General features: G+C 38.2%; 1 protein-coding gene and 1 long non-coding RNA gene across 4 annotated transcripts in view; one reads left to right on the top strand and one right to left on the bottom strand.

Annotated features, from left to right (window-relative positions):
• The window catches only part of LOC129430652 (uncharacterized), a 24,933-nt gene extending 24,386 nt beyond the window's left edge, over positions 1-547 (bottom strand). The window contains exon 1 of the long non-coding RNA XR_008639577.2: positions 205-547. This is a non-coding gene — a long non-coding RNA (uncharacterized lncRNA). The remainder of the gene's footprint in view (positions 1-204) is intronic.
• fam131c (family with sequence similarity 131 member C) lies at positions 93-12,927 on the top strand. Of its 3 annotated transcripts, XM_055188048.2 has the most exons (7): positions 2,790-3,115; positions 3,201-3,263; positions 5,970-6,040; positions 6,338-6,428; positions 9,159-9,389; positions 11,023-11,121; positions 11,909-12,927. In XM_055188048.2, exons 1-7 carry the CDS (start codon positions 3,085-3,087, stop codon positions 12,160-12,162), a joined length of 840 nt encoding a protein of 279 aa, XP_055044023.1. In that variant the 5' UTR covers positions 2,790-3,084; the 3' UTR covers positions 12,163-12,927. The 3 variants fall into 3 exon arrangements, with proteins under 3 accessions (XP_055044022.1, XP_055044023.1, XP_055044024.1); XM_055188047.2 differs by lacking the exons at positions 2,790-3,115; positions 3,201-3,263 and adding an exon at positions 93-182 and having other exon boundaries at positions 11,909-12,926; XM_055188049.2 differs by lacking the exon at positions 3,201-3,263 and having other exon boundaries at positions 2,793-3,115; positions 11,909-12,926.

Here is a 12,927-nt window from a genome sequence, read left to right as displayed (position 1 = left end):
AACGTTATTTTACGGTTGCTTAGCCTACGCTACTATTTGATTTTCAAATAAATAACCAAATGAGTAGGCCTACTAAATGCTAAAGGTTGGAAATAGTATGTTGGATGGGTTGCATCTGTGATTTTAAATGACCATTGTGAGGCGTATGATGCAAACAAACTTAAAACATGTAAACACGTAAGGTAAGATCTTAAATTAGCTTACCATTTCCACTTGATTACAAACGACTTCACCCACATGGAGGGGCATCTTAAAGGTATTCAGTCGCTCTCTTTAATTTAGGATGACTTCGCTTTTCCTTCCGTGATTCAGTTCTCTTTGAATAGATGTAACGTTAATGATATATCATGTAGTTTTCCAAGTTGGGATAAAGAGAAATAGACCCGGTTTGAGGGGCATGGAAAAACTGCTGGAATTGTAAAATGTATGTGCCCACAAAAGTCAGGCATACTTATAAGCAAATTTAACCGTAAGTTTCTACGAGATATGATCAAAATAGAGCCTCGTATTTTTAAGATGAAATCATGAGATGTGTGCGACACTGTGCAGATAAATCTGAATATGACGTCAAAGTACCGCGAGGGCGTTTCGAAAGAAGCGTTATGCTTTCAGGTCGCTCTCGCGATATTTGATGTCACAGGCCGGTTGGTCTGCGCACCGCCGCATTAAGTCGAACAAGCCTTGTAATTACATTCAATAACCACAGTAAGTCAGGCTTTCCCCGATTTAAGCATTATACTCTTAGGGCGCACTCACACTATCCAAACCAAACCGCGCTCGGGCGCGTTTGACCCCCAAAGTCTGGTTCGTTTGACTAGTGTGAGTGCTCAGTTTCCCGGACAGGGATTAGACTAATCCTATACTTAAATAAATGTAAGAGCTGTCCAAACTGAAAACAACTTGCATTGACATATGTTAAAATACACCAGTGCCCTTTGTTTTGCCTCAAAATGCACACAAGTAATGTTTTTAGTAAGACATGTTTGTTAAAACTAGTTATATTTCCTAATTAAACTAAGGCCTAGTCCTAGCTTAAGCTAATTGCTGTCTGGGAAACCACCCCTTAAACTAGAACTAATACATTTACACGCAACTTATTCATTACACTAAAGTGTAGAGAAGTTTAACAAGAAAAGTTAAATGAATTGAAGTGTTTATGCAGTATTTAACATTACATTCATGAAGAAAATGCAGCACTTTATGGGGCGGTTTCTCGGACAGGGATTAGACTAGTCATAGACTAAAATATTTTTAAGAGCTGTCCAAACTGAAAACAACTTGAACTTACATATCTTAAAATACATCAGTGCCCTTTGTTTTGCCTCAAAATGCACACAAGTAATGTTTTTAATAAGAAATGTTTGTTAAAACTAGTTATTTTTCATAATTAAACTAAGGCCTAGTCCTGGATTATGCTAATCCCTGTCCGGGAAACGACCCTATATGTTATTGCTTCTTTAGGATAAATTGGATAAATGCATAGTTTAAAAAAATGTAAGTGAAATGTAACATTCTGTGTGCATGCAGTTACAAGTGATCAGAAATTTCCCATGTGCACGAACTTGACCTCGAGGGTGACGTCAGTAAAAATGCATTTCAACAATGTTTGCTTACTGAATTACAGGTTTACAAAAGACAAACTGAAAAGAAGCCACAAGTTCAGACGTGTGCGTCCCTGACGTGTTCTTCAAAGATTGACTTTAACCAGTATACAAAACTCTGTGAACTCCTTGTCACAGTTAATAAAATATCAATGCTAAAATAATATTGACCTACATTAATCCTTATTGGTATATTTAATGAATGTGTTTTGGGTTTATTAACTTTTTTCTCTTGTTAAAGTATCTTTATTTAATGCTTATGACTATGCTATTAAAACAAAATAACCAAAATCTCATGATGGCCCAAAAATGGCCACATGCTAACCAGAACTGTTAGGTTGCTGTGTACATCTATACATTCACTTTCATTAAAACACATTTAATTTTTTTTCAATCTCGCATGGAATAGATAAGAGTCAAAGTTATTGAACAAATACAAAATAATATTATTCAAATTTTGCAAATACAAAGGATTAAAGTTTCTGAATAGTGTGCTCAGTGTGTCAATATTACTATAGTTTATCTTTACATATAATATAAGAAATGATAATATATTAATAATGACAGTTCCAAACCATAATACCTTGATCCACATTCAGATAATTTTTAGCACTTCATCATTTCTGTTTTGCCCTTGAGGAAGATTCATATCTACCCAGGAATTACTGTATGATTCTATAGCCACATAATTCACATTAATTTAAATGTTATACATAAAAAAATGTTTAATACACATTAAAAACAAAAATGAAAGCAATTTTCAATCATTTCAAAAATACAGTCTATCCTTTTCACATTCAGTGTGCTGTTGAATGCACATTCACCTAAGTAACACTAGAGGGCAGCACAATGCCAACGTCAAAGTGTTGACTTATGAGCTGCTATCGTGTTTACCTTAAAAAAAAAAAAAAAAAAAAATATATATATATATATATATATATATATATAAATGCAGCTTAAATTCAAGCACGTTCCACTAGCTGAACATATCTAATCTCATACCCCAAATTATCCCCATCTCTCTCCCTGTTATCTGTCATTCAGTCTTCAATCTCATTCTGGTTACTTTCGAATGATTACACACAAATTTCACCCATTTATCCTCAATGAAACGGTGGTATTTTCAGTATTCAGAGGGTGTTGAAGTTGCAGCGCTGAGGTGGAAAATGAGAGCAGGGAGGGGAGGAGAAGAAGAGAGGAGGGACTCTACGTAGACAGTCAGTGTGATGTTTTCCCCACTTATTCTCTCTCCTTCTTTTCCTTTTCTCACTTCCATCCCTACTTGTTAAACAGACAGTGCTTCATTCACTGTACAGATGGACACCAGATCTTATTTGATCCTTTTTCTGGACCAATCTTTTTCCTTCCCCTCTGTCATTTAGTTCTCTCTCTCTTTCCCTCTCTCTCTCCCTCAGTTGTTTATTTCCCCCTTCGCCCCACTTTAACTCAGCATGGTGAACAGATAACTGCTAAGCTGTTGAACATGGGCTCCTGCCTCTGCAAAGGTCACCAAGGTCAGTCTCATCCTGATTGTCTCTGACTTTATCTGTCTCTGGATCTCATGCAAGTCTTGTTCTCTGTGTGTCCTGTGTCCATCAGCTTACCTGTCAGTCTGTTCAGCCCTCCACCTGTCTGTTATCTCCACCTCAAATCATTCACATGGTATGTTGATACATATATTATTTAGAATGCAAAATGTGCATGTGTGTTTATATAGTTGTGTTTAAAATAACTACAGCTTATACGAGTGGTTTTGGCAAACAGTTGTGATAAGTATAGATAACATGCAGAGTTTTATTACTGCGAATGTGGCTTTTATGTGTTATGTCCTCCTGGTTCATACCCCGAGCGTTTAAATGCTTTTATTATTATTTTGTGCTTAAAGAAGCTGCTTAGGATTCAAAATGGGAATTTTTCCTTGAAGTTTCCCTGAGCTCTGTGTACCAGAATAAAGAAGAGAGGAGATTATTACATTTGCATTTGAAAATACATATATCATAAGACTCCAAAACAGTTCAGTCTGTGTTTATGACGTACCACATTTTATAAATGAAGGTTAGGGTAAAAGATAAAACAACTTAATCTTCAATGTGTTCTCCAAGGAAACACCAAGCGGCAGGGTTGCAGTGAAGTGTATGATCTGTAAATCCCATGGAGCAGTGTTTGTTTGTCTGAGCTCTGTGCAAGGGTGAGAAGGATCAGGGACAACGTAGCTAAGGTGAAACGGTTGTGTGTTAAATGCCAGGGTCGAAACGTATGTATAATGCATATGTTAGATAGATGAAGTTTCACTGTAATGAATGGGAGGTGGGTTTTATTGGGGGGACAAACGACCAACGTGTGACATTGTAAAGGTCACGCATTGTTTGTTATTTGATACCTATGAATTAAGTGTCCCTTCAGAACGTGCTGGTGGATCCCTGAAGCTCTACAGGTCTGAGATTAGCTGTCTTCTTTAAGGTCTCACCTCAATGAGATGCAGGCCGCGACGAAAACATTCTCGTGCACTGGGGATCCCCAGGGAGGTGTTGTCAAGACAATCTCTTGTTGCTATGGAAACATGAGAGCAACAGGAGTCGGTACCCGTCCATCCACTCCGGTTCAAACGCTAAAGGGCATATCCATTTATGCATTTAGAAGATGCTTTTATACACAAATCGACTTAAAGCAAATTAAAGGTATACATTTTTGGCTAAGACAATGCTACCAGTTGAACTACAGGAACATCAGTACAAAGTTTAGACACATTTTTATTATATTTTTTCTAAAATATTGAAAAATAGTACACATTAATTTATCAAGTTGTATAGTTCGAATTATGTCAAAGTTATAGGTGGTCCCCTAGCTCAGTGGTTTTCAAACTGGGGGCTGGGGGGGGGGGCAGTTTTATGACATTTTATGAAATACATTAATTTATCATGAATTCTGTGTAATTAAACCTAAAAAAATAAGGCTACTAACCAAAAGCACTACTTTTTGTATAATTTAATGTTTTTTTTTAGTAAAATGTTGAGTTTTAGAACAGTTTTTTGTCACAAATTTTCTTTGGGGGGTCGCTAAGGAATGCACCGTACACAAGGGGGGCCATACGCTTAAAAAGTTTGGGAACCACTGCCCTAGCTAATATATTTTAAAGCATTTATATTCACATCGCACTGGAAGAATGTTACAACTTTGTTTATGTTACAAACCTGTAAACATTAAATGTTTGAAAAGGTTAAACGTATATATTCAACTATAAAAATATACTTTATAAACTTCTTTATTTTGGCCAGGAAAAAATATTTTTTGCCATATGGGTTGTATAATTATAAATGTATTTGTTGCCATGAAATACATTTTGAAATATTTGATATATGAAGGTTAAAAATAGGTTAAATATAAATATATTGTCAAATTAAGAAATACATTTAATTAAGGTTTAGTATAGGCACACTTTAGGGTTTACATTTATTTCAGAAATGTTTTGGATTCGTTTATTGCGAATTCGGGACAAATAATGGACAGCATCACTTTGTGACAGCGTAGCACGAAAAATTAAAATTCATGTTGTATTTTAAGTTAATAAAAACCAGATGTCCCCCTTATTTATATTTTTGTGCTTTATAGCAGGTCTGGGACCACCCATAATATATATATATATATATATATATATATATATATATATATATATATATATATATATATATATATATATATATATATATATATATATATTATACATCTCACGTCAAAAGCCAACTCACGTCAAAAGCCAACGTCTGTCTGGCATCAAAACCCAATGTCTGTCTGAAGTCAAAACCCAACGTCTGTTTGATGTCAAAAGCCAACGTCAGTCTGACGTCAAAACCCAACGTCTGTTTGACGTCATAGGCCAACGTCAGTCTGACGTCAAAAGCCAACGTCTGTCTAACATCAAACCCCAACACCGGTTTGAGGTCAAAACCCAACGTCTGTCTGACGTCAAAAGCCAACATCGGTCTGACGTCAATAGCCAACGTTGGTCTTTTGAAGTCAGACAAACATGTTTAATGTCTGAACCCAACATCGGTCTGACATCATACTGACGTTGGTCTCCCTGCCAGAATCTGACTCTCTTTAACGTGCGCATGACACTGGTTTATTTCTCCTTCGACAAAGACCAGTAATCGATAATGTAAGAAATGCAGAACAATTTGTGTGCATGTGATCATGCTTTTTATATATTTAAAATATTCATTATTTATTTAAAAATACACCTCCAGAATAAAAATGATCATGGAAAATATTTCAGTTAGTGTGTCCAAACCTTTCTCCGGTGCTGTATATGTTAGAAATTTATATTAAAAAAAAATTTACAGGTAAATAACAACATTGTTGTCTCTACAGATCTTCAAAGTGCCCAGCAACTTCCTATGGAAGAGCTTCAGTCTTACGCTGAAGGACAGCCTATTTTCCAGGTGCCTTTATGAGTTTTTAACATGATTATGCTAGTTTATAATCATCAGCAATTCACAAAAAATAATTAGCCATCATACAGAAGTCTCTCTGTGCCAGCGTATGAAAGTGTATACATTTCAAAGATACATAGGAGTGCTTTCACACCCAAACAGAATGTGTGAGAGTTAGGAAAAGCATCTTGTTAGGTGTAATTAACGCTTGTGACTCACCACCTAGCTAGGATTTGTGATATTTCAAAAGCTTGTATTCGTATGCTATGCTTTCATGTGTATTTACTGTTTTGTTATTTCATTTAGGGTAACCATCAGTCCTACAATGGGGGTTTGTCAGATAAAAGGAGCAGTAGTGGGTATGACATTGGAGAACTGGCAACATCTTCCCTGCTGGGTGAGCAACACGGTGCAAATTAGACCCAGCGTGTGATGTTTTTTGTTGTTGTTGGCTTTTGTTATCATTCAGAATCATTCATCTGAATAATAAGTGCATGCTCTATGTAAGCTTCTGCTAATGTAATTTCCCTCTTACTAAATATGTCATTTATAAACGCTCTCTCTCTCTCTCTCTCTCTCTCTCTCTCTCTCTCTCTCTCTCTTTCTCTCTCTCTCTCTCTCTCTCTTTCTTTCTAACACTACCTCTGTAGCCACCTGTTTTTTCTTCCTGTTTTTAGCTTGACTCCTCCACGCCCACTCTATTCAGGAAATTAATTACAGATATTAACAAGGCGTTAAAAATAAACAACTTTTTTATACTTTTGGTTTAATTATAAATGTAGTCACCCTGCCAATAAATGTGTATTATGAGGAACTACTGACAAATCTCTGATTAGCCGAATTGTTTCATTTCTTTATTTTTTGCGAAAAATTTAAATGATCTGAAGCACTTGGGGAAAGCTATTAAAAAGACACTTTTACAACCCATCACAAGGATGACAGCACATTAGTCAAATGTTAGAATCACTTCTAGAGGCATGCAGTTAATGGCTTATTGAGTTTCTTTCCCACTCTTTGCTTCTAATGAATGAGAGAATATAGAATATCTTTCGTACAAAAGAATAAAGTCATAAGGTGCTTCTCAAATTGGACACTTGTGCACTATTTTACATCATTTTGCAGTATAAATAGCATAAGTAGGTTCACGTCGAAAATTCCAAAAAAGAAATGCTCATTCAACCGTATAAATTAAGTGTCTTACGCTGGACACTTCATGCACTCATCAGTCTGAGTTTTGCTTATGTAACAGAAGACTGACGTTGATCACCTTGCCAGAATCTGACTCTCATTCACATGCGTATGACACTGGTTTATTTCTCTGTCTGCCGTCAAACCCAGCGTCGGTCTCACGTCAAACCCAACGTCTGTCTGACGTCAAAACGCAACGTCTTTCTGACGTCAAAACCCAACGCGGTCTGACTTCAAAACCCACCGTTGGTCTGTAGTCAAAATCCAACGTTGGTTTAATGTCCGAACCTGGTCTGACGTCAGACTGACGTTTGTCTCCCTGCCAAAATCGGACTCTCCTTTATGTGCACATGGTTTATTTCTCTGTCTGAGGTCAAACCTCAACGTTGATCTGACATCAAAACCCAACATCTGTCTGAAGTCAAAACCCAACGTCTTTCTGATGTCAAAAGGCACTGTCAGTCTGAGGTCAAAACCCAGCGTCGATCTGACGTCAAAACCAACATCCGTCTGACGTCAAAACCGGACGTCAAAACCCAGCGTCCGCCTGACGTCTAAAACCCAACGTCCGTCTGACGTCAAAACCCAACGTCCGTCTGACGTCAAATCCCAACGTCGGTCTGACGTCAAAATCCAACGTCTTTCTGATGTCAAAACCCAGCGTCTTTCTGATGTCAAAACCCAGCGTCGGTCTGACGTCAAAACCCAGCGTCCGCCTGACGTCAAAACCCAGCGTCCGCCTGACGTCAAAACCCAACGTCCGCCTGACGTCAAAACCCAACGTCCGCCTGACGTCTAAAACCCAGCGTCCTTCTGACGTCAAAACCCAACGTCCGTCTGACGTCAAAACCCAACGACGGTCTGACGTCAAAACCCAACGACGGTCTGACGTCAAAACCCAACGACGGTCTGACGTCAAAACCCAACGTCCGTCTGACGTCAAAACCCAACGTCCGTCTGACGTCAAAACCCAACGTCCGTCTGACGTCAAAACCCAACGTCCGTCTGACGTCAAAACCCAACGTCCGTCTGACGTCAAACCCAACGTCGGTCTGACGCCAAAGCCAACGCCCATCTGACGTCAAAAGGCAGCATCCATTTGACGTCAAAACCCAACGTCCGTGTGACGTCAAAACCCGGTCCCACGTCAGTCTGACATTGGTCTCTCTCCAAGAATCTGCCTTTGACATCAGACAGACGTTGGGTTTTGACGTCAAAACGCAACATCGGTCTGACGTCAGACTGACTCTGACTCTCCTTCACGTGCGCATGACAGTGTTTTGTTATTTCTCGTTTAAATGGACATTTATCTTTTCCATACAGTGACACAAAGTCCAGTCAGTGATAATGTAAGGAATGCAGAACAATTTGTGTACCCTTTTTTGATCATGCTTTTGGCTTTACTCACTGATTTACACTGCCATAGAGTTGTTCAGTTCTCTTTTAGTGTTTGTGATGTGTTTTCCTAGTGTTGCAGTATCTAAAATCTGTCAATTCAAGGTTGTTATGGTTGTGTATAAACTGTATAAACGAAGTTAAATTGATTTGAATTGGCTTTTGCTATTATTTCACGTCGTTTGTGAGGTTATTCTTGTGATTGTTATGTATTATTGACTACGAGTTTAAATCTTCCGGTTAGTCAAAAACAGTGTTTACTCTTAAAATGAATACATTAGACAGTTGAGTGCATAGTGCATAGTTTAAAAGCATACTAGTGAATAGTATGTAATTTGTGACACAGCTATACAGTTGTAAAAATTACATGAAAGTAAGTAAAATAATTTTTTGGGTGAACTAAATCCCTTAATTATTCCCAACAATGTATCCATAATCCAATGTTATCATTTTTCTCTCTCTCAAGGCCTCGCTTCCTCACCACCTCCTATTTTCCTTCATTTCATTTGATTTGCATTTATGCTAATCCCTCCGATCTCCTCAGGACTGCTGGCCACCATTAAGGACCACATCACTAAACCCACGGCGATGGCCCAAGGCCGGGTCGCCCATCTGATTGAGTGGAAGAGTTGGGGAGGCGAGGCGACGTCTGGAGGCTTGTATGGATGGAGTAGAGATGGCGGAGGCTGGGGGGGTGTCGGAGCGGCACTGCAGGAGGACGAACAGCTCTACTCTCACCTCACTGATGAAATCAAGGAAGCTCGATTTGCTGCAGGTGAGACAGCCTTTTTACTTTTAAACATTGTGTGGTAACTGCAGGATTGATTGTGCATGATGCATGACATTGTACTGCACTTACAGCACACAATACATATGAATGTGACACAATTCATATAATGCAACAATTTTTTTACGTTTAACAGTATGTAAAATGATTACAAAAGCATGCATCACTAGTAGAATTTCTCATATGGATTTATCTAGGGATGCACTGAAATAAAAATTCTTGTCTGAAAACGAAAACCGAAAAAGAGGAAACCAAGGCCGAAAACCGAAAGAAATTATTATGCCAATTATTAGTACCATTGCATTTATGGCTATCACTGTGTACTAACTTTACTAGGGGTGTGACGGATCACAAAACTCACGGTTTGGATCACATTACAGTTTTTGAGGCACGGATCTGATTATTTTTCGGATCAGCAAAAGGGGGGGTGGGGAAAAATCTAATAACAAATAAAGAAATTGCAAACATTTATAAAAAAGAACAAAGTTGCACATTAAGTAAGGTCTGAAATTAGCATTAGGTACAGAAATTGAATTAAATGAGTCATAACACTGTCTTTATTGTTTAAATTAAATATAATTATTATTATTTTTTGATCTACAGAAGTGATTTTCTCTTTGTTTTTGGTTGTTTGATTAACATAAATGACACAGACTTAAGTAGGTTAATTGAGGTTACTGTCTCTTTAAGACCAAATAAGCACAGACTGGTTTCTGACTCTAATCTATACATACACTTAAGACATAAACAAATGTTTTTATTAGAAAAAGAATACTGTGGAGATCATTTTGTTTGTGTCCTGTAAAGAACAGAAAGATTTTATGTTCGCTTGCTTTTTGAAACGCGTCTCTCCGTGTATTCACAACTGAGTGCCCTTAAACGCGCGCACACACAGTCACTCCACATAAAAACGTTACGTTGTTTTTCATTGCTTTATTCGCCAAATATATGTTAATGGACAGTATGATACACATTAGTACAACTCTCTTTAAAGTTTACACATCAAGAGAGTTCTGATTGATCACGTCTGACACATTTAACCGCATGTGCCTCTGTGCGTACACAAAGCTGCTCACTTTAGCGCCTTTTTGCAGTTATACGTCAACACCGCAGATGTTGCTTCAGACAAGCACGTGCATGTCGCGGTTTCTGTTTGCGTCATCACATCATTTCGGCCGTATTGTTTCATTGACAAAAGTATTTCGGCCAAAAACCGAAAATGCTCGTTTGGGCCATTTTCGAACGCAGAATATTCGGTGCATCCCTAGATTTATCCAAACCCTAAATCTATTGTGAGGTGCTGCCTTTCCCTCATATGACTCTTTCCGTTGTCCTCATGCTTACATCATGCTTCCTCATAAGTCACCATAGCAACGATGTATATTACAGATAATAAAACACTCCCTGAACAAAGAGACCTGATTACATCTATATCTAAATGAATGAATACATTTGCCACTAAATCATAGCAACATCATTATGGTGGTAGACTTATGGGTGGGCACCACTCACATTTCATAATGTTAAATGTTTTATTTTTTACATAAGATGTATGTATGCAAAACACAGAACTTGTAGTGAACATCTCTGCTGTTGTAGCATGGCGTTCTGTCTTTCACAGGTGTGGCAGAGCAGTTTGCCCTGGCTGAGGCAGCGATGAATGCCTGGTCCACACAAGACATTGAAAGTCAAGCCACCACCAGCACAATCCCATTACAAGGTAATTGTAGCACCACCATTAAACCCACTGAAAAAAGATGTAATCAAAGTTTCAATCCTGTAATGGAAGCAACCGTGCTAAAAACATAAGCATTGTTGTAGCATCTGTTGTCTTTGAGACATCGGGTTGGTGTTTGTTAATGATAATTTATGGTGGGAGATTCTCTGTGCTACAAAATGATGATATTCATAACATTCAGGTGTTCCTAACTGGTAGAGCATTGCATTAACAGTGCAAAGGATCATGGGTTAGATCCCAGGGAGCACATATACTGATAAAATATATAGATGTAATGCACTGATAGTCACTTTGGATAAAAGCATTCACATCAGCTGAATAAAAGTAGCACAGTACTTTGTATCTGCTTTATTTCACCACGTACCTCTCTCAGCCTGCATGTGTACAAATACTCTTATTTCATTATAAAGGGAATGATAGCTCTTTCACAGTTATAGGGAGAGAATAATGATAAATGGCCAACGCAGACGAGCACCCAGGTGCAAAATGGATCACAACATTATACTGTGGTATTGACTCTGAAGTCTTACAGCCGTTCTTTAGAAATGACTGAAAAAGAAATGTTTCTGTTGTGAGAAATGAACACATTAGATCTTTGTTGAGCTTGGACTTAATGGGCTTCATCATTTATGATATAGTTTTCATTTGAACAAAGAATTTTCATTTAATTGCTTTCAGTTTTCATTCTAGAGAAAGATGCCTCTTTGTGCTTGAGGTCTTTTTAATTTCTGCTCTCATAATAATAATGATAATAATGATATCTTTACAGACCCCGAGGGCCTTTATCTCTCTCAGTTCCTGTTGGATGGAGGGAGTTTAGGTGTTCCTCAGCATCTCTACAGAATGCACATGGAGGCTAATGATGAAACCAGTTCTCTGGGTCCTTCTCAGCCCCCTAAATCCCATTCCCCCAGCCAATCCTCGCAGCGTCCTGAACAACAGCAGATCATTTCTCAGTCGGAAAGGGCCATGCGACACGCGGACAGCATCTCTTTGTCGGAGGATGAGGTTTTTTATAACTGACTGACGGCTGGTGATGAGAAGGATCAGCATTTTTCGTCTGTTGTTTGTGTTTGCCGATGCGAAAGAGAAACGGGATGAAGTTACGCCTAACAAGGTTATCGCTTTACTGTTGAAGTACATTGCTCAGCGTCTTCAAACAATGAATGCAGGGATCGATGTACGTGCGATCATGCTAATTCCATATCATATGACCTTTCTGCGAATGAAACCTTCTCTGTTTTCAGTGATGATGACTTTGAGTCAAACCCATCTAGACGCGTATTTATACAGCAACTGCTTGAGACTCACTGCTCCGCCATGAAAAGAAGTGGATGTCTTTTAGCACTAAACAGAGAGCCAAAATAGACACGCTTTCATCTCCCAGATATTACACAGACTTTTTTCCTGGTGTATAAGAAGAGCTTGTTGATGCTACAGAGTGCATAGACGTCTTATGTGAAGAATTTGAATGGCCCAGGATAAAACTGCATATGCCTTTAAGTAAAGCTGCAATCATTAGCTGACATTGAGATTGTAAAGACTTTGAAGTTAGGGATTTTGAGTGTAAAATATATAACACACCAAACAACTGGATGTTGAAGTGTATACTTGCTGAAGTGTGTACTTTCTGTGCTCACCAAACAGAACTTTAAAATGAATGATTGTTGCAAACAATCTGAACACTGCCATTGGTTGTACAAACTTAGTCCAGCCCCAAACTAATGCCATTGGTCGGGATGCTTAAATAAACAGACCCTTTACACTTCAAAATCAACCCAAATGGCA

This window comes from Misgurnus anguillicaudatus, chromosome 13 (assembly GCF_027580225.2).
Source record: "Misgurnus anguillicaudatus chromosome 13, ASM2758022v2, whole genome shotgun sequence".
NCBI lineage: Eukaryota > Metazoa > Chordata > Actinopteri > Cypriniformes > Cobitidae > Misgurnus > Misgurnus anguillicaudatus.
The sequence above is the reverse complement of the archived record's forward strand: the minus strand, read 5'-3'. Positions and strand labels throughout refer to the sequence as shown.